Genomic DNA, 21,824 nt, shown 5'->3' on the forward strand with positions numbered 1-21,824 from the left:
GCAGGTGATCCAAATGATCGAAGATCTACTTCAGGTTTTGTTGTCTTTCTTGGTTCTAACCCCATCTCATGGGCATCAAAGAAGCAACACACGATATCTCGATCATCCACAAAAGCTGAGTATCGAGCTTTGGCAATCACAGCTGCAGAACTTGCCTGGATTCGCCAATTACTCTGTGATATGCATATACCTTTACATGCCTCTCCGATGATCTATTGTGACAATATCTCAGCTATTGCCCTCTCTACTAATCCTATGTTTCATGCCAAGTCCAAACACATTGAGATCGACTATCATTTTGTCCGTGAGAGAGTCACTCGGGGTGATCTTCAAGTTCATCATGTGTCTTCGACCGATCAATCAGCTGATATTCTAACCAAGGGACTGTCTGCCCCATTATTTCAACACCATTGCCACAATCTGATGCTTAGTGTTCTCGAGCATCAGCTTGAGGGGGGATGTAAGAAGAATAAAAGTGATCCATGTGAGGAAGTTATCCATGGTCAAGACAAAGCCACTTGTCACAAGATTAAATAGGTGGTTATACATATAGTTGGTTAGTTAGAATATTGCTAGAGTGAGTTAGTTGGTATAAGGAGGTAGTTAAAGAAGAGTACTTGGGCTGCAAGTTTGTAAAACTTCTATATAAGTGAACTATGTAAATCATATGTTCCCTAATGAAGAAAAACGTTCTCTCAATCAATACAATTCTATCTCATCTCTTCTATCTCTTCTATCTCTTTTCTTAAAACCAGATTTCAGCTATCTTTACATCCAATACCAGAACATTCAAATAAGAATTCCCTAGCGCCCAAGACTAAACTTTTATCTTTAGTCTATCCCTTTCAAAACATGACAAGCCACTTATAAAGCCTATATAAAACCTAGTTTTTGTTATAAATAGGTAAAAGTTAGAGAGATAACCTTTACTAGTGACACGAGCGAAGCAGGTGTAAAATATTACACTGTAACTATAACATAAGGGGATGACAAATAAAAGATGGAGGGATAGATAATGATGTTATTGATCTTTTCTTGTTCTTTGTGTATCTTGAAAGCATACGGAGCGCTCTATTTATATAGCAACTCCAAACAAACGTATTAACTATACATTGAAATTTACAACACACACCTTTTGACAATACGATTCTCCTTCATTTCCTAAGTCAATATCACTTTGTGTGTGCATTGAAAAATCTACCAATGTTTTCAATATCAATGTGGGCATTCATTAACCCACCAGTATTTTCAACACTCCCCTTTGGATGCCTACATATCAACATCAGTTGCCTCGTTAAAACCTTGCTCAGAAAAACCCAGTGGGAAAAAACCATAGCGAAGGAAAAAGAGTACAACTTTACCTGGATTGTTGATATAGTGTTAAATATGCTTATGTTGTCTCGTTAAAACCTTGATAGGAAAAACCTAGTGGGAAAAATCCTAATCGAAGGAAAAAGATTACAACATGCATTTATCATAGGTGCTCCCCCTAATATGTATCTCTTCCTGATTCCGCATTTTCCAAATTTAGCTGATTGGTAAGTCGATGTAATCCAATACGTTGCACTAACTTCTGAAACGTGCACTTTAGTAGAGACTTGGTGAACAAGTCTACCAAATTTTCATTGAAACGGATTTGTTTGACTTCAATAACTTTAGCCTTATAAAGCTCATGTGCACTGAAAAACTTTAGAGATATGTGTTTAGTCTTATCGTCCTTAATGAATCCTTCCTTCATTTGGGCAACACAGGCTGCATTATCTTCATAGACGACAGTTAGAGTGTTTGTCTTTAAAGTTAGACCACATGAATTCCGGATATGATGGATCATTTATCTTAACCAAGAACATTCATGACTTGCTTCACGTACAACAAGTATTTCTGAGTGATTTGAAGATGTAGCAACATGTTGAGAGAACGAACATTGGCGTGCTTAGTGGATAAGCCTTGTCCATGCCAAATCGCTTCAGGATTTTTTCAGTGTAAGTTGATTGGTGGACCAAAATTTCACTAGCACAATGCTCGATCTGCAGGCCGAGACAATATTTTGTTTTTCCAAGGTCTTTCATTTCAAATTCGCTTTTTAGATATTCAACAGTTTTATTGAGCTCTTCAGGAGTACCAACTATGTTCATATCATCGACATATACCACTATAGCAAATCCAAAGTTGGATTTCTTAATGAACACACAAAGGCAAATGACATTGTTGATATACCCTTCTTTGATCAAATACTGACTGAGACGATTATACCACATTCGTCCAGATTGTTTCAGCCCATACAATGATCGCCTTAATTTGATTGAGAGCATATCTCGTGATTTGTTAGTTGTTTCAGGAAACTTAAGTCCTTCTAGGACTTTCATATATATGTTAGTATCTAATTCTCCATATAGATATGCGGTGATGACATCCATAAGTCGCATGTCAAGATTTCTGAAACCACTAAACTTATTAAGTAACAGAACGTAATTGCGTCCATTATAGGAGAGTATGTCTCTTCATAATCAATTCTAGGTCTTGGAGAAAAACCTTGTGCAACGAGTCCTGCTTTATATCTTGCAATCTCGTTTTTCTTATTTCACTTTCTTATGAATACCCATTTGTAACCCACGGGGTTTATACCAAGCGGGGTTTGGACTACTGGTCCAAAAATATTTCGCCTTTCTAAGAAATTTAATTCTACCTGGATTGCATCTTTCCACTTAGACCAATCTCATCTCTGTTTGTATTCATTGACAGAGCGGAGCTCAATATCATCACTTAATATGATTTCGGTGGCTACTGTGAATGCAAACATGTCGTCGATGATTATGTCATTATTATCCCACAATTCATTAGTACAAGCATAATTTATGGAGATTTCTTTGCTTTCATGTACCTTTGTTTCTTCAGGTACATGTGTCTCACCAAGAACATTTTCTTTTTCTAAAAGTACAGAATCATGAATTGTGGATTTGTCATTCATTTTTTCTTCTTGAATGATTTCATTTAGATTCAGTCGTGCCCTCGTCTTTCTCTTTCAAGGGGCTGAATCTTTTGAACCTTAAAGTCTACCATGCTTTAGGCGTGCACCAGATGAACCATTCATTGCCACTTTATTTTGTCCAACAGAGACATCAATTCTTGCAGGTGCATTTGCAGCTGGTATATGTGATTTTGTCATTTTTATAGCATCTTTAAATGCATCTAGCATTTGATTGGCAATACTTTGAAGATGAATGATCATTTTCACTTCATTTTCACATTGAGTGCTACATGGATTAAAATGAGATAAGGTGGGAACAACCCATGTCAGCTCTTGCCGTTCTTCTGGAACGGTCTTTTCTTTCCCTAACGATGGGAAAACTTTTTCATCAAAGTGCCAATCAGCAAAACGAGCTATAAACATATCACCTATCAAGGGTTCCAAATATCTAATAATAGTCGGTGAATCAAAACCCACATAAATTCCCAGTTTGCGCTAAAGTCCATTTTTAGTGCGTTGTGGTGGTGCAATAGGTACATAAATTGCACAACCAAAAACTCGTAAATGTGAAATGTTTGGCTGATGCCCAAACACGAGTTATACTGAGAAATATTAGTGGTTGGCTATAGGTCTCAATTAAACCAATGATGCAGCATGTAAGATGGCATGTCCCCATGCAGAAACTGGCAATTTTTTTTCATGAGCAGAGTGCGAGCTATTAATTGAAGCCGCTTGATAAATGACTCTGCTAGACCATTTTGAGTATGGACATAAGGAACACAGTGTTCAACATCAATGCCCAATGTCATACAGTCATCATCAAAAGTTTGAGATGTAAATTCACCAGCGTTATCAAGTCGGATTGACTTAGGGCTGGTTTGGTATTGCTGTACTTTGAAAAAAAAATTGCTTCTGCTGTGCTATGAGAATAAGCAGCTGTGAAATAAAGTAGTAGAGTGTTCGGTAAACTTTTTTGTAAAAGTGCTTTTGAAAAGAAAAAAAAAAGCAGTATTATAGTGTTTGGTAAACTTTTATGTAAAACAGATGTGAAAAAAACCGGCTTTTCAAAGCTGGGTTTTGCATTTTTCTTGTTTTTGGCTTTTTTTTTACCCAAAACTGTGAAAAAAAACTGAAGCTGAATGTTTACCAAACACAAAAATAACTCCCAACTTTTTTTTATACCAGCTTTTTTCATAATCACCTCAGTACCAAACCGGGCCTTAATGGGGTAATCTGGGAACTGTGCTCGCAACTTAATTATCTAAGCAAGAAGTCTCGCAAAAGCTACATTCCGAGTATAAGAGACAAACATGTAACCATCGGGTAGATGCATCAACCAAAACCATAAAATATCATAATGGTCCACAAGATGGTTGAATAGGCCCACAAATATTCCTTTGAATTCTTTGCAGAAATGATGGGGATTCAGCATCAACCTTTAGTTATGATGGTATAATTACCAACTTCCCTTGAGAAAAAGCCTTATAAGGGTTATCATTTGAGATATCAATGTGGCTACTCAATAATCGATGTCTATTAGAGTTGGCAATGATTCTACGCATCATGGTAGATCTTGGGTGACCCAGACGGTCATGCCAAAGCATGTAAACTTTTGAATCAATGAACTTCTGGTTCATGACAGTATGTGATTCAACTGTCTTTATATATGTATAATATAATCCACTCGTTAAACCACGCAACTTCTCCAATATACGTTTTTGGGTATCATTGGAGGTAATACATAGATACTCCACATTTTCTGCACTTCTCGTTTCAATGTGGTATCCATTTAAACATATGTCTTTGAAACTCAACAAATTTCGAGTAAATCGAGTAGTGTACAACGCATTCTGTATGGACAATATTGTTCCATTTGGTAACATAATATGGGCTTTCCCTGAGCCTTCAATTACATCTGATTGGCCTGATATTGTTGTTACCCTTACTTTTGTAAGCAACAATCTTGAGAAATACTTTTGATCTCGAAGTATTGTATGTGTGGTTGCGCTGTCTACAAGACAAATATCTTCGCCATTGCTATTGTTTTGAGAATGACCGTAGTGCTTATCCATGCTTTTTGAGTAAGGGGATCACCGTTAAAAGCAATTTATAACAGGAAATTTAAATGCCACTTTTATTGAATTTGAAATGCTTGTTTTAAACTACAAGTTCAATACATCAAACATAAATGTTTTAGTTGGACTGATACACTTCATTCCCTCTTTCCACAATAAAGTTTGAGACATCTAGGTGGGTTGTGTTCAAATGTCCTAATAAGTCACACACTGGATATGGTATATCCATTGGTTTAGCCTGGTTGAGAAAATTGGGCTCAACACCTTTCTCCTTGATAAGGGCTTAATATAGATCCACCAGATGTTCTGGGGTACGATAAGTACGCGCCCAATGCTCATTGCCACCACACCTATGGAAGGCTCATTCAGAGTTTCTGGGAGCATTATTCATATGAGCTTTGCCTTTGTGGCGATTTACATTTTTGAAGCTCGGGCCTGAATTATGCCTTGGAACCTGGTTATGAAACTGGACACCATGATTCTTGCCTTTCCCATTCCACCGTCCTCGCATGTGGCCACGTCCTCATTTATGAGTATTGCCATAAGAGGATATGGCATTCACTTCGAAGGAAGCAGCATTCACTTCTGGGAATGGTGCATATAGAGTAGGTCAGGACTGATGATTTTTCATCAAGAGCTCATTATTTTGTTCAGCTACCAAGAACACAGATATCAGCTAGTTGTATTCAATGAAACCCCACTCTCTATACTGCTGCTATAGGAGCACGTTTGAGGCATGAAAGGTGCTGAAGGTCTTTTCCAACATATCTTCCTCAGTGATGGTTTCCCCACAGAGTTTCATCTGGGAACTAATTCTGAACATCACAGAATTGTACTTAGCCACTAAATTGAAATCCTGGATCTTTAGGTGAGTCCACTCATAATGAGCTCTTCGAAGAATCATCGTTTTCTGATGATTATATTTGTTTCTCAATGCCTTCCAAAGAGCTAACGGTTCTTCAACTATTAGGTACTCGTTCTTTGGTCCTTCATCAAGGTGGAGATGGATAAAAATCATAGCCTTCGGCCGATCTTGAGAAGATGCAATGTTCTCCTCCTTGATTGTTTCTCCAAGATTCCCTACCTTCAAATGGATCTTGGTATCCACTACCCAGGTAAGGTAGTTCTTCCCAGTAATGTCCAAGGCAACAAAATCAAGTTTTGCCAAGTTCGCCATTTTCTTTTCTAAAAGAAAATTTGATATGTGTAAGAACTTGCAATAATATGTATTCTGGAGGTATGTGTAGTGTTAGAACTTTTGGTTCTTATAAAAAAAAATTTCATTTTGATCTTCAGACCAAAATGATAAGCACTCGAAACTTCTAGCTCGAGATTTACATGATGAATGAGGAGGACGATTGTACCGCACCATTCTCATTGAAATAACATAACATAGGATGGGCGATTATTCCGCAACACTCAAGTAGCAAGAAAATTTAAATACGCAGAGTAGGGTGGGTAATTATACCGCACCACCTCAAAATGCAATGAAATTAAACAGCATGTAAATTAAATATGCAAGGTAGGGTGGGCGATTATACCACTCCACCTAACATTTGCTGTACAATTAGATCTATAGTCCAAGATAGGCAATGATACCGCACCATCTTGGATTGCAGTAGATTAAATTTGCAGTTCAAGATGGACGATTGTATCGCACCTTTTTGGATTGCAGTAAAATCAACATAAATAAACACTGGGTTAGTAATCAAGAGCTACACCAAACAAGAAATCAAAGTTATATGTAACTGTTAGGTTGAGAACTAAAAGCAAGCATGGTGCAAACAGTTTTTCGCGAGGGTATGTCCAGCAGTTGAGGCAGAGGAAGAAGAAGAACAGTACAATCCTTAGAGGAAACATTTTTTTCTTTCAGCAAAGAGAAATGAGAAATGGTTAGAGAGTCATACTGATAACGTGTTATAAATAGGTAAAAATTAGAGAGATAACATTTACTAGTAACATGAGCGAAGCAGGTGTAAAATATTACACTGTAACTATAACACAAGAAGATAACAAATAAAAGATGGAGGGATAGATAATGATGTCATTGATCTTTCCTTGTTCTCTGTGTATCTTGAAAGCATACAAAGCGCTCAATTTATAGAGCAACTTCAAACAAACATATTAACTATACATTGAAATTTACAGCACACATATTTTGACAATACAAATCTCCTTCAGTTCCCAAGTCAATATCACTTTATGTGGGCATTGAAAATCTACCAATGTTTTCAATATCACTGTGGGCATTCACTAACCCCCCCCCCCCCCCAATATTTTCAACATTTTTGTTTTTTTTTGGGTAAACATATAAAACATGATTGACATCGGTGGGCATTGAAAATCTACCAATGTTTTCAATATCACTGTGGGCATTCACTAACCCCCCCCCCCCCCCCCCAAATATTTTCAACATTTTTGTTTTTTTTTGGGTAAACATATAAAACATGATTTTCACCGATGTCATTTGTGTTAATTCTGAACTTGAACCACAGCATCCTTCAAAAGTAGCAGATTTGCAGTTGTAGAGCCCTAGCCTGGGCCCGTTTACTAATTAGTGGGTTTTGGATGCGGGCTCTGTTTAAAACGGATCAAATACTAACCAAGATTGAATGGAAAGTCCAATCCATACTGGTTCGTTCGTTACTATTCGTGTAGGAATTAGGAATAAAATTATATTTCTTGGATTCCAAGTCAAAATTTCTCATGGAAGGGGTTGACATTGATAAAAAGTCAGCTCCAATTTTAATCATGCAACTAATCTATCTTAGTCCTCTTTATGTACAATTAGAGAATTGCTTTGTCTTCCTTTATAAAGACCTCACTTAATTGAGAACTCGAAGCTGGGTCAAAGACTCAAAATAGACATAATATATCTATTATTCATTTTCCACAAGGATTTTACAAACTCGTTCAAATGCAGCTGGTCTTAACTATAGTGATTGATAGTACTACGTGGTGAAGTCACATGGGTCATTGGTTGTCCATAATCCCAACAACTTCAAAATCTCTATGCATATATGAATGTGTATTTGTATTTAACCTCTATAAACAATTATGGAAAACTAAATCATAACTTCCGCCTTCTTTTAATTTTGTTTTCTTTTATCATCCATGTCTTTGTTTTATTTCTTCTTGTATGTGACTCTATTCTATGACCAAGTGCTCAATGAAATGCCAAACCTTGGCAACCTTCAACATTACTACATAGTTTACTACAGTTGCCCTCGACAAACCTTTATTGATCCTAGTGGTTGTCGACATACGTTGGCATAAGTTTTTGGCAAATATCGCAGGAATCGGCAAGTGCCCATCAGATACTCAACAAAATAGTCCAATGAAACTTTTTCTGTCGAAATTATGGCCCCACAACTGACGTGAATGTGTGAAGGACACCTTAAGAATTATCCCTGTCTCGCAAGAGCAGTAAGGACCTAGATTCTTTCTGCATGCAAAATCCTACCAATTTCTCCTGTTCTTGTTTCCATATTTATTTTCATTTTGGTAGAAGCAAAAGAATTATTATTTGCCTCAACTTGCAATACTGAAGTCTATAACAGTATGAGACTTCTTAGTGTGATGATGATCACACGGTCACATGATGTTACTAATTTACACATTATAATATTGGTAGATGATAGTTAACATACTCATAGTAGTGTGAATTGATACAATTAAATGTTAGCATACTCATAGTAGTGTGAATTGATACAATTAAATGAGATGTACATGTTATTGCTTTTTTTCCTTTTCACTCTAATAAAGCAGCAGCCTCTTTCACAAGCAAGAAAGTGCTTATTTCCTACCAAATTAATCGGTGATATATATGCACAAGAACTAGGAACAACCTTCACAAAGAGCAGGAAAAGTTAGGTTTTTGAAATAAGTAATGGAAAACATGACAAGGAATTCCACCCTCTCATCACATTGCCTACGCAGCTCAAAACAGATGATATACACATGGATGGTGCTATCCACACACCTATTTTACTTCTCTTACATTCTTTGTTAATTTTTATTATTTAATATTTTTTCAATTCATTCAATCGATGACTAAAAATGATGAGAAATGTGTAAAATATGAAAAATGGTGTGTGGACAACACCACCGTATATACATACCACCTCAAATAATCAACTTTTGTTGTGTATTACTATTTCCCTACAATCACTTTTCAAATTGAAAATTATAAGTAGTTGATGCAGCAAGCCACTCTTTTTAGTTATAATATTATATATATTGCTTTGTTGCAAAGTATATTAAAACATGTTTCATTTGTTTGGATGCCAAATGTGCAACTTAATTAAATATATTAGTGTGTTCATTGGTTATTAACAGATATGAAATCTCTTCCACTTTCTCCACCCTTTCAACCTTTTTTTATTTATTTATTTTATTTTATTTTATTTTTATGGTAATGATACTAACGACCGAAATGATGCACTATACAAAATAATAAATAATTCACACAAACGATTCACTAAGCGTTTTTTCTTTCAAACACGATTATCTAAAAAGAAGCCCTGTGAAAGCGTCTGTAATGGGGAGCGGTCCATTAACGTTGCTTAATTGGTAACTTTGACTATACGTGCAATTATCTGCAAAGGCTACATGCAGGGGCAGAGCCAATTCAGGCAGCTAAACCTTCTGCACATTTGCATCACTATACCAATGTAGATCTTTTCTAACATTTTGCCAAGTTTGTTCGGCTTTGACCCTTCTCGCCTTAGTAATTATTGAATTCCTTATTAACATTGTTTTGGCTTTTAGTGAAAGTAAGTCAGGAATGGTCTATATATAATAATTTTTGGAATGATAATTATCATTCTAATGTGTAGATATATTGAATTTATTATATTATAAAGAGTCATAAGAGCAGTTCCATTCCTAAAAAAATGCACCAGCACCCAATGTATTAATTCACTCAGTGAACAGTGATAGAGCTCAATAAACAGTAATAGGCCAGTTACATCTCCATCCCTAAAACTAAATAGCCTAGTCAATTTTATTAAAATATTATTATTTTTTATTGTAAAATAATAATTTGACTTTTCTAACTCGGTTTCTCTCTCTCCCTCTGTTTCTCTCTTTCTCGCTTGGCTCAGTCTCTCGGTCTCTTTCTCCCTTGTCCGACTGCTGCATCTGCATTGTACATGCCTCTACCTCAAGGTCAAGGTAAGAAATTGCACCTTCCTATTCGAATTGGGATTAGGGGTTGGGATTTCGAATTCAAAATCAAAGGTAAAGTTAAGGATTGTGATTTTGAAAGCTCAGAAATTGTGGGCAAAGGAAATTGTGCAAATCTGATTGAGGATGATCATAGACCAATTGTCTGGAACCCTGAAGAAAATTTAAAGAATTAAACTTTGATTTGATTTATTTCTTTACCGGCAGGAGTTGAAGGTTGTGGGAAAAGCTCCGGCCAGTTTAAAATCAGGTGCTTGGTGGTGAACGCCCCCACGGCCAACACCGTTTCGGCCGCCGAGCACAGGATTGCTCACGTCAGATGGCCCGACTTTTGGGTCTGTCGATTCTAGGCCGGTCTCTTGCCTGGTGTGGGCTAGGTGCTAGCCTATTAGGTTAGGGTGGAGCAAATTGAAGGGAAGCCAGTCTTTTTTTTAGCCTGGGTGCCGGCCTAAGAGCTTCCCTTCAATTTGCTCCACCCCAACCTAATAGGCTAGCACCCAGCCCACATCAGGCAAGAAACCGCCTAGAATCGACAGACCCAAAAGTCGGGCCATTTGACATGAGCAATCATGTGCTCAGCGGCCGCAACGATGTTGGCCGTGGGGGCGTTCACCACCAAGCACCTGATTTTAAACTGGCTGGAGTTCTTCCCACAACCTTCAACTCCCGCCGGTAAAGAAATAAATCAAATCAAAGTTTAATTCTTTAAATTTTCTTCTGGGTTCCAGACAATTGGTCTATGATCATCCTCAATCAGATCTGCACAATCTCCTTTGCCCACAATTTCTGAGCTTTCAAAATCACAATCCTTAACTTTACCTTTGATTTTGAATTTGAAATCTCAACCCCTAATCCCAATTCGAATAGGAAGGTGCAGTTTCTTACCTTGACCTTGAGGTAGAGGCATGTACAATGCAGATGCAGCAGTCGGACAAGGGAGAAAGAGACCGAGAGACTGAGCCAAGCGAGAAAGAGAAAGAAACAGAGGGAGAGAGAGAAACCGAGTTAGAAAAGTCAAATTATTATTTTACAATAAAAAATAATAATATTTTAATAAAATTGACTAGGCTATTTAGTTTGAGGGATGGAGATGCAACTGGCCTATTACTGTTTATTGAGGTCTATCACTGTTCACTGAGTGAATTAATGCGCTAGATGCTGGCGCATTTTCTTAGGGATGGAATTGCTCTTAGACACTTAAAAGAAAAATAATAGAGATACTGCACAATTAGAATGAATCAGAGATTATATATTAGTATTTAAGATATATATTGTTTATGGATGTGTATTTTTCTATTTTGATGAACAACAATGAGTTCAATTCTTTTAGCACTGCTCATTTTCAATTGCAAGTGGAAAGTTTTAGGTTTGACTCTCAATATGTGACTTGGTTAAATCTCTCACTTCATGTAAAATTGACCACTTATGACAATATTTCAGACTCTGTCACTGACTACATGTATTCTTTTTATTATTAAAAAAAACACAATTATTTTAAATGTACAAATTTACAACTCATCTCATATTCGTTGTTTCATCACTTGGGTGTCATGTGGGTTGCCAAATTTTATTTTACGCATGGCTGAAAGGCATGTCGACTGAAAGCTCAAAACTATTGGAGAGAAGAATCAGAATACTTTTGTATAAACATTGAGGGAACACAAGAAAGCCAAAAAGTGGGCGGGGGTTTTGTGAGAGACTAAGGTATATGTGGTCATAAATCAAACATAAAAAGTTAATAATCAAAATTAGAATAAAGGCAGCCAAAAGTGCTTTTGCTATGCAACTTGCAGAAAAGTTGCTTCTTTCAAAAAAGAAAGTGGGTAAATTTGTCACTTAATAGTTGAGTCCTGATTCTCATCGGATTTTTTTTGAGGATTTTGAAGATACATCAATCATGTTCGTTTATCGTACATTGTACGATTAGAAATTATTTTAAATATTTTTATTTAAAAATAAACATAAATAGTACTAGATAAAAATTAATCGCATGATGTACAATGAATGAACATGATTCACAGATCCCAAAAATCCGAAGAGAATCCTGTTGGCTTAATACTTCAATTTTTTTGTAGGGATAACCCGTTCTTTATAATTTGGTCATGTTGCCTCGAGTATTTTGTCTAGTGGGCGGGACCAAAATAAGGTGTGCAAGGCAATATGGTGGGCACTAGGCTTTTCATAAGGTTTTTGCATAAAGCAAACAATAATTTTAGTGCCAGCAATTAGCAACAGCAAGCAACTAAACATAGGGTCCAATTCAAACAGCGATTTTTCAATGTGTCCAGAATACGGATACATATATTATATATAGTATTTTTTTTTTTTTTTAAGTTTCCTCCCACTTATATAATAACATACAACGTATATGCTCGTTTTCTAGATACTATGAAAAATCTCTCCAATTCAAGGAATGAGAATAGGGATAGGAATAAGAATACGGATTGTGCTATTCTTGTCCAATGTTTAACTGCCTAATGGATGTTGTTTGGGATTTACCTCCTACATAAAACATGGGGGGAAATCTTTTAGTTCCAATGAAAAAAATGGCACGTGATACATACAATGATTATCCAAAAAATTACTTGATCTTAGTCAAGCACAAAGTTGGTGGTAAATAATCCTAACTTCTGCAATGAGGACAGCTCCATACAGATGTAAACTACATGGAGCTTGGTGGAATGACTGCTCATCCACAACCCTAGTCAACTAAGACAAGACAGTTCTCAGTTTCAAGACCTATCCTTCAGTTTCAACCGAAATCAGCAAGTGCACACTTAGATATTAAGATCAAACGCGTGGAGGACTATTAATGTTAAAGACCTCTCGTCATTGGAGAGTTTTCAACCATAACATTGTTACTTCGACATTGGTCTTATTACCGGAGAATTTTCAACTATAACGCTACATCTTAGAAATTGGTCCATTAGAATCTTACTTTCTGTCCATTTAACTAAACGGTCAAAGAATCCTTATCCTTATGACAATGTTTACTAATCAAGAACTAGGGTCAGGAGGAATCATATTAATTGGAAATTGGGATAAGCAGAAACCAATCGAAGTGAGACATTACTCCATTCCACTTGTGTAAACGCATCCTTATTGTCATTACCGAGTACTACGTGGGTGATTAACTGTTTCATATGCTCGATGATATCCATGCACAGGTGACTTATACAGTCAAGATCATTCCATCCACATTGTAAATTGACTAGCAAGAAGATCCTTTTTGTCATGAAAGTGCTTTCACGCATAAACAAAAGTCAAGATGTTATTTTTCTCAAAGAATCCAAAGCCCCCATATGTTAAGGTCCAACTAAAAATTAAGTAATGCAGAAATTGACATAAAGATTGATTAGTTATAACATTATGGCTTAGATGTCCCATGAAATACCATAGGAATAGGATTAGGGTGACTTTTTGAAGTTTTGCTTTATATGGCACAGTACACCTGAAGAATCATTAAACCATGATTCCTCTTGTTGATTACAATTGGCAGTCAACCAAAATCCAAGGCTATCCAGATGTCACTGACAATTGGCTTGGCTTTGAGGGAGGGAGAGGGAATTTAAACGGTTTTTAATTTATTTTGTTGTACGGCTCTTTGTAGAGAATTATTTCACAAAATCAGAATTTCTGTTGAATTATTTGAGTTTTGAACATAAGATTTTTAAGTGCATAATAAACGCTCTTAATTACTTCAACTACAAGTTTATTACATTCCACAAGAACGTTTTTGAGTGAAATTACTATATTCATTAAACATACAATCAGATAAGGGGAAATGTGCATATGCGGCCGAGGGGGTAAACCACCATATGTGACCCCTCGCAATTTTTTTTCCTTTTAAACACTTCTTATGTTAATCTTGTCTTTGTTTTTTCTATTAACTCTCACGCTAAATTCCTTTTGAGTTGTGCATTTTTCTAATATGAATGAGTATTTTGATTCCTCTCACTTGAATTAGTGGCTCTAGTCTTAGCTTACGGTCAAGATTCGATCCAGTTAAGGGGCAGTCAGATGCATTATATAAAATCCTTCTTTACTGAAACGAGTAAGGGGTGAAGAGATCCAATGATATTTTTGTCACTTGAAGTAATCCACTGGACTCGAGCATCCATGACATGGATTGGGTAAAACCAAGCATAGTTCTTTTTTCTTGCATTAAATTATTTTAGTATCAACGTAACAAGAGAGATACTAACATTTCGTGATAAAGAGATGGTAATGAAGTTAATACTGTGATAGTTTTAAAGCACATAAACAGATTTATGCATGCATTTATACAAGCAGTGGTGGATGCGTATTGGTACCAAGGTGGTTCCAGGACCACTGAGTTCAGGAAATATACATGTAAAGATCTTTTGAGGACATTCCGAATGTTTGGTATGGATCTCTTTTGAGCCTCTCAAGTGTTTGATGTAATGTCTGCTAAGCATATCTCGATAAGTTGTATCGACAACACTCAACAATTTTCTTGATATTACTCATCAGATTGCTTCGGTATATGTCAATATCTGTTGACATGTGCGCAATATAGTTTGACTTACAACGACAATCTCACCAAGTTTTCTACGAAATTCCTTAGTGAATAAACTGAATTTTTTTTGTGTGTTTCCCGCTTTATTTATATCTAAAGTAACTTGCACTTTAACACTGAGACCCTCAAAGTTCGAATTTTAAATCGACCACTGGATATAAGTCATGTAACAGACAAGATACTAATGGAGAATAATAATCTCGGTTTCACTCAAGAATCTACCCGTTCCACGACTTTTGGGTTTTGATTCAAATGCTACAGTTATATACCGCATCGATGGTTTAACTGTGCAAAAAAATCTTAAAAGCAAATGGGGATGTACCATAAAATCACTTTTTGCAGAAAATTATACTTGATATAGAATATATATAAACAGATGCAAATTTTCAATCCCAGATTACTCTCTCGTTTCTGACTATTTACTCAAAACTCCCAAAGCACACAACCAGAACATTACAAGTGATCATAAAGCTCAAAGCTTCATGTAAATACGAAGATGAACTAACTGATCTTTTTGTAGAGCTAGGGACTAACTCAAGGTCCTCATCAACTTTTGTCCACCATAGGTCGAGTAACGCATCCTTCTCCCACTCCAAAACATCGAACTAATGCACGAACGTTCACTGATATCGCATTGATTGCATCTCAAACCTCGCATTGTAATGTCCAAACTGAGATCCATGAAGATTGCCACTCAGAAAACTTTGCTCCTCAAGCTTAGGTACGTGTGTAGATATCCCACAAAACGGTCCCATGAAATTGTTGTTCCCATTTGCAGAACCAACCAAATGCTGTCCCTCGTCGGGTGATTTCCAGTCAATGCTCGTGCCAGTCAACTTCTGATGCTGGTGTGGCTGCTGCACCACGGTTGAGGAATGAGCCGATGATGGCGGGCTCTTAGTATTGTCAGGTGAGGCCGGTTTCACGTCGGGGAGATTGACTGTTGTGATATCATGGATGCTAGATCTTCTCTTGTCCTTCCCTCCTGTGAGTTGCCTGATAAAGTACTTTTGTGCATGACTAGCAACCTGAGTGGGCGTCCTTGTGGTCACAAAATTTCGAGAGATGTTTCTCCAGTCACCTTTTCCATACTTTTTAAGGCCCATCAGAAATTGCCTGTAGTACAATATTTAGAGAAGCTTCAACATCAAAAGCTGCAGCAGAACACCACTAGCAAGCAAATCCAAAAGCACTTTTCTATTAAGCCAATATTTTAAACAGAGTATTTACTGTTCATGTGTATATTAAATTGTACGAATTAAACCTAATTTACCAGATCAAACAGACTTTAGCCCTCAAAACATCGTAATCTCGGCTTAAGAAGCTCTATATACCGTTTAACTTTGTTCAGCTGGATTTTTAACTGTACTTTATGTTTATCTTCTAAGCTTTAATTGGTTTCAAGTAAGTAAATAAGGCTTTAAATCCCCGACATGGGATTAAAGCTCTCAACAAATACCAGGACAAATAAATATATCACATATTCAATAAGTAAGTGTACCTGTGTTCTTCTTCTGTCCATGGCACTCCTTTCTTTCTCTCCTGATCAGCGGGCCTAGTCGAGGCGCCTCGCTTTCCACCAACACTGTAAAACTGCTTCAACCCGTCAAATCCCTGGTTGTTAACCCACTCCAATGTGAAATTGTTACTGGTGTAACCAGGAATTGGGATAAGCCCGGCTTCGATATCACTGATATCTTCTTCTAATTCCTTGTACTGTTTGATGACATCTCCAACAGTCTTTCCGGGGATCATAGCCGCCACACTGAGCCACCGCTCGGGCGTGTCCTTATCGTATAAAGCGAGAGCATTTTCGAATAGCTTGTTCTCTTCTGCAGTCCAATCGGCTCCCTTGCTCTCTTGAAACAACCAATTGGAGTTTTGCAGATTTGGAGACAAAATTTCCATTCCTCGGAACATGGTTTTTTTCAAATAGTTTGGCCGATCTGGGCAACAATTGAATCACATAGCAAGTATGCCAATGAGTGTTTCTCTCTCCTCTCTCTCTTTGAAAGCTCAAAGAGAGAGAAAACCCAGATAGGAAATGCAGAGAAGTGGAGGTCCCTGTGACCAAATAGGCTTTAATGAAGGCGTAGTATTTGGAAAGGAATCTCGGGGGGATTTAACGCAAGCACGGGTTGTGGAATCTGAAAAATACCCAACCTTTACAAAACCCAAGGGGAAATCCAATAAGCAAGTTCGAAAATATTAGATCTTGGATTGCCAAAGATAAACCCTAGACAGCCAATTCAGAAATACATCGAAAGGAGTAAAACCCAGATCAAGTTTCCAAGAAAGATGGAAGCTGGCAGAGAGAAATGAAAACTTCAGACGATTATAACGAAAACCCAGAAAAGAAAACAAGAACCCAATTAAGGAAAGTGGAAAAAGGAGAGTGCTTTTTGCATAGCTGAGCTGCAGAGGAGAAAGTTGATGTTTTCTTTTGCTGGGTTTGCAGCTTTTGGAGTTAAAGCTAGAGAGAAGAGGAGAAGAGCGAGAAAGGAGTGAACGCAGAAGGGGGATTGTGAGACTGAGCGATCTATGGAACAGGAACAAAGTAGAGAGAGAGATGGAGAGTGAAAGAGAGGTCAAGTTGTCGAATTCTGATTGGTGGTATGGGTTTGTGGGCGCAGCGAGTAGAGAGAAACCAGGGAGAGAGATGCCCAACTGAACTAAATGTTGAGACTTTGAAATTGACAGCCTGTGATTCGCTGATTGGTGACAGAATGCGCATGTGGGCCTTTTGGTAATTGCGCACAGAAACAGACCAATTTATTTTTTTCCTGTAAAAAATCCCAGATAGAACTTTATATTATATTTTTTGAAAATGTGAGATTATTTTTTTGAACAAAAAATATTATTTACATTAAGAAAGAGACTGCTTAATGAGATTGCAATGATATAGTTTAAACTTACTTTTGATAAGAATTGAATTTAAAATCTCTCACTTACTAATAAAGAAAAATAATACTAGATTGTAATATCAAGTAGTAATTCTACACACATGGGCAAGGGATTATTAATTATTAATTAGTGTGAAAATCATAATTAATTAAGTGTGTTGAAATTCGTGAATAACTGTCGTTAGAAGTGCACTTGCATATATAATGCCATACGCATGTACATTAGAAAAGTATTAGGGTACTTGTTAGGAGTACTTGTCTTTTAGTCGTTTTCTTCTTATAACTAATCTATAAACTCTCTTAAATTTTTACTAGTGCATGAAATTGAAGCTTATACATCTTATGGGTTTGTATATATGAACAAAGTCAAATAAATAACCAATCATGTTAAATTTCTATATAAAATATATTGTATTTCAAATCAAATTCTAAAATCTTCTGAACACAAAAACTTATTCTGCCGGCCCTTGCAATTAACTCAAGTGGTAAGGTAAAATGGGATCATATAAACCTGGGTTTATTTTCCGTCTTTTACTTTTTTAAGAACCAGCTAGTGGTTTCACCATAGTAGTTCATATTTATACGAACCAAGAAGACTACGAAAAGCATTTTCGGATCTTTGAATGACACAAAAATGAAAAACCTCCTCAAATGACTATTTCATGCAAAGCCACATTCTCACGTCGACATCCCAACACAATATTGATGTATATTAACAAAAAAAGGTTTGTGATGAAGTGTTTTTATTTGGTTATCTCTAATTTCTATATAAAGTAGAGGGAAAAGGGACTAATTGCAGGAAAAGTTGGGAGTAGTAATTGGTTTGCATTATTGAGAAAGGAAAAAAGAAAAGTGGAAGTTTACCGAAAAGTTTATTAAACTATTTATACAAAAAGTAACTGCAAGTTTGTATTGCAAAGTGATACGCTCGACGAGTAATGTCTCTTTGTAAATGGAAATTAGAACATTCCCCAATTTTGTAACTAACTATAGACTAATTAAATGTAAGAGAAATGTTAAGAGGACTCTCTTAAAAGTGGGACTCTTTATGAACACTGGGTCATCTCAAGCGTTTGACACAATGTTTTATAATGTTGACATGGAAATTGTCGTTAGACAGTGAGATGGCAGAGAGTCCGTGAAAAATTCCCTTAGGCCATCTCCAACTTATGGCTAGGTTATAATTCTATGGAGCTCACATGCCATTATTTGGCCAAAAGGGCATCAGGCTGACCAAATGTAGCCTCCTCTTAGCCATCCAGCTTCTCAATTGTAATAATTGATTCAAATTCAACAGCTAGATTTAAAAACAACCAATAATAGTTTAATTAAATTAACCAATAAATTTAAAATATAAAAACATAACACTCATAAATTATCGAGGGGCTATGTTTAACCCTTTCAGCCTTCGGTTAAAGATGATATATGAATATGATCTGACACTATTTATTAAAATAATTTTTAGCAGGGCTATGATTCTGTACTGGTCTATGTCTAGCTATTTCGGTCGGAGATAACCTTAGAATTTCTATTCTATGAGCTCTGAATTTGAAATCTCTCCTTTTTTATTAATAGAATAGTTTGAACACTTTCCTTTCCTCTAATAATAAGTTTTTTTTCTTTTCAGAAACATCTATTTAATTTAAAAATAATAATAATAATCTGATAACTATAAATAAGTATGAAGAAGAAAAATTTTGTGTAAAAACCACTTTTCTATAAAATATGTCATATTACTAGAGATTTTTTTTTTTAATGAATTTATGGCCCCCAAACCAGGATTTTTTTTTTTAGGAAAACTAATGAAAATGGTTTTAAAACTTTGAGTTTTAACGATAAGGACAAAATAAAGGGTAAAGTGAATAGTATTAGGATTGACTTTTTAGTGTAAAAATGTGATTTTTCGTTAAAGTGAACGGTACCAGAAACTTTTCGTTAAAGTTTTTTTTTTTTTTTTTTTTTTTTTTTTTTTTTTTTTTTTTTTGCTTTAATTGCAAGTCATTTACTTGGTAGAGATCCGAGACATTATTAGGATTTGATTTAATTCCAAATATGCGGCTGTGTTTGAGAGTTTAGATATTGAAGAGAGGTGATAAACGGATAACATTTTAAGGCAGTGACGAAAAATAATAAGGGAAAACTTAATATAACTTCAATTTTACAAGCTATTATTAGTTATAGTTCAATTTTGTTTAATTTTTGAGTTAGGTCCAGTAATTTATTGTCCCCATCACCTTATTTGTATTCTCTTACCACATTTACCCTTAAAAATTGAATAATCAAGTAATTATTGTTTTTTTTAATTTGTGATTAAAGTTAATCTTATCCTTAATTATAGGATTATTTTTAGGGATTTAAATCTCATTTTTTTCTTCTCCTTCCACAAACCGTTCATCTTTCTTTTCTTGTTTCTCCCTCACAATATCTTTCTCTTCTTGCATTATTCTACCCAGCAATCTTGACACACCCCGATCGAGATCAGGGCATACTGGCCGTCATGTAGAAGTGACGTAGCCATGTGCACAGTGCGGAAGCTAATAAAATAAAAATGGAAATAATAATACGAATAAATAAAAACTGATTTTACATAAAGTAATAACACGTGCAATGTAAGTGCGACGCCTAGATCAGAGCATAAAACCTAAGCAGTCCAAAAGAAAATGATGCGACAATAGTACACCCGAAGGTGGCCCTACACTGGTGATCGTCTATCAGAAATGCCCGGAAAAGTCCTCTGGGAAACCACCAAACCTGCTAATCAACTAGAACCTGGAGGGGCGCAAAACAAAAGCATGAGTGGGCAAAAACAAAGCTTTTCGAAAACCATTTAATAAATACGTTCTAACCCCTCGTCGTAAAACCTGTATACTTCCCAGAAAATAGATATACGTATATATATACCAATCATGCTCAAGAATATGCCATGCCAAAACCTCAAAATGAAATGCAAGTGCTCAGGTATAAATCATATCAATAACATACAATCTGGCAGCCGGAGTCACCTAACGTGACCTGTACGGCTGAATCTAGAGCTCAAATCTCAATCTCACTAACTAAACCTGCACACGAGTCGGAACCACCTAAAGTGGTCTGTACGATAGGCCTGGGTATAACATACATATACACTCAAGTGCTACGATCACGTGAAGGCTGGGCGAATAATCGCGGATCACCTACGAATCAGAACCACCTAAAGTGGTCTGTACGACAGGATTGTGCACCTAACTTGGATCCAAGCTGAGCGTGTGGTGCGGGAGGTGAACATCACGTGAAGGACTGTGCCCTACTTTGGGCGGGAGCACTAACACCGGGGGTGCAGGTTATGAGCTCTCTACGCATCTCAAATCACTACTGAATATAAACATGAATAACACTTACCTGGCACTTACCTGTGCGTCCGCAGCACCAAATATGCATATATATATATATATATATATATATGTATACGATTAATAATGCAACTAACGATGCATAAACAACGATAATATAATGCATAGCATATGGCAAATAACAATTCAAATCAATTTCTGGGAAAATATATGTATATAGGTATATACGGAAAACCAAAAGCCCACTCACTGATATGTGGAAGGGTCGTAGCCCCCCTGCCTCGAGTGACCACGCTCGTCCTCGGGATAGGTATCACCTATATGCGAAACAACTACAAAAACGTTAATTTTAAAGCACATAACCAACCTTTAGAAATAACTTCTCATACAATGCTCAAATGGGGTGTATGAATACACCAACGTGATCTACTCAATCTCAGGAACATCCGCATATTTTTAAAATAATTTTTCACCGTCGCACGCGCCGGCCACGCGCAGGCACGTGCCTAGCACGCTGACGGCGTCAGTTGACGCCGTTAGGAATATTCCGTTATTCCTAACGGATTCCGTTAACGGCGTCAGGAATATTCCGTCAGACTTGATGGAATATTCCGTCGTCTTCTCCGGCGAGCCTCCGGCGCCGGAAAATCGGGAAAAATACAAACTTCGATATCTTCTTCGTTTTTCAACCAAATTTCACAAAATTGGTACCAAAATGAAGCTTACAACGAGAGGAACACAATCATACTACTTTCAAGGGCTAAAATCCAATAAATCTCACCTGCAAAATCACCCCAACTCCGGCCAACCTCGAAACTCGTG

The 21,824-nt window shown here is 36.6% G+C and overlaps 1 protein-coding gene across 1 annotated transcript; it reads right to left on the reverse strand.

Moving 5' to 3' along the window:
* Positions 1-15,103: 15,103 nt before the first annotated feature.
* LOC137745579 (transcription factor DIVARICATA-like) lies at positions 15,104-17,459 on the reverse strand. The gene is made up of 2 exons (XM_068485552.2): positions 16,272-17,459; positions 15,104-15,886 (listed from the first exon to the last, which is right to left on the reverse strand). The coding sequence occupies exons 1-2, from the start codon at positions 16,688-16,690 to the stop codon at positions 15,391-15,393; spliced, it is 915 nt and encodes a 304-aa protein (XP_068341653.2). The 5' UTR covers positions 16,691-17,459; the 3' UTR covers positions 15,104-15,390.
* Positions 17,460-21,824: the final 4,365 nt, after the last annotated feature.

This window comes from Pyrus communis, chromosome 12, assembly GCF_041283825.1.
Source record: "Pyrus communis isolate YQ-2024b chromosome 12, ASM4128382v1, whole genome shotgun sequence".
Classification (NCBI taxonomy): domain Eukaryota; kingdom Viridiplantae; phylum Streptophyta; class Magnoliopsida; order Rosales; family Rosaceae; genus Pyrus; species Pyrus communis.

What these genes read in the sequence shown, in the direction of transcription:
- LOC137745579 (XM_068485552.2), bottom strand. Translation starts at nt 16,690, where the DNA reads ATGTTCCGAGGAATGGAAATTTTGTCTCCAAATCTGCAAAACTCCAAT. An exon ending in TGGACAGAAGAAGAACACAG is followed by an intron (nt 15,887 to 16,271) that starts GTACACTTACTT and finishes ATTGTACTACAG; the next exon opens with GCAATTTCTGATGGGCCTTA.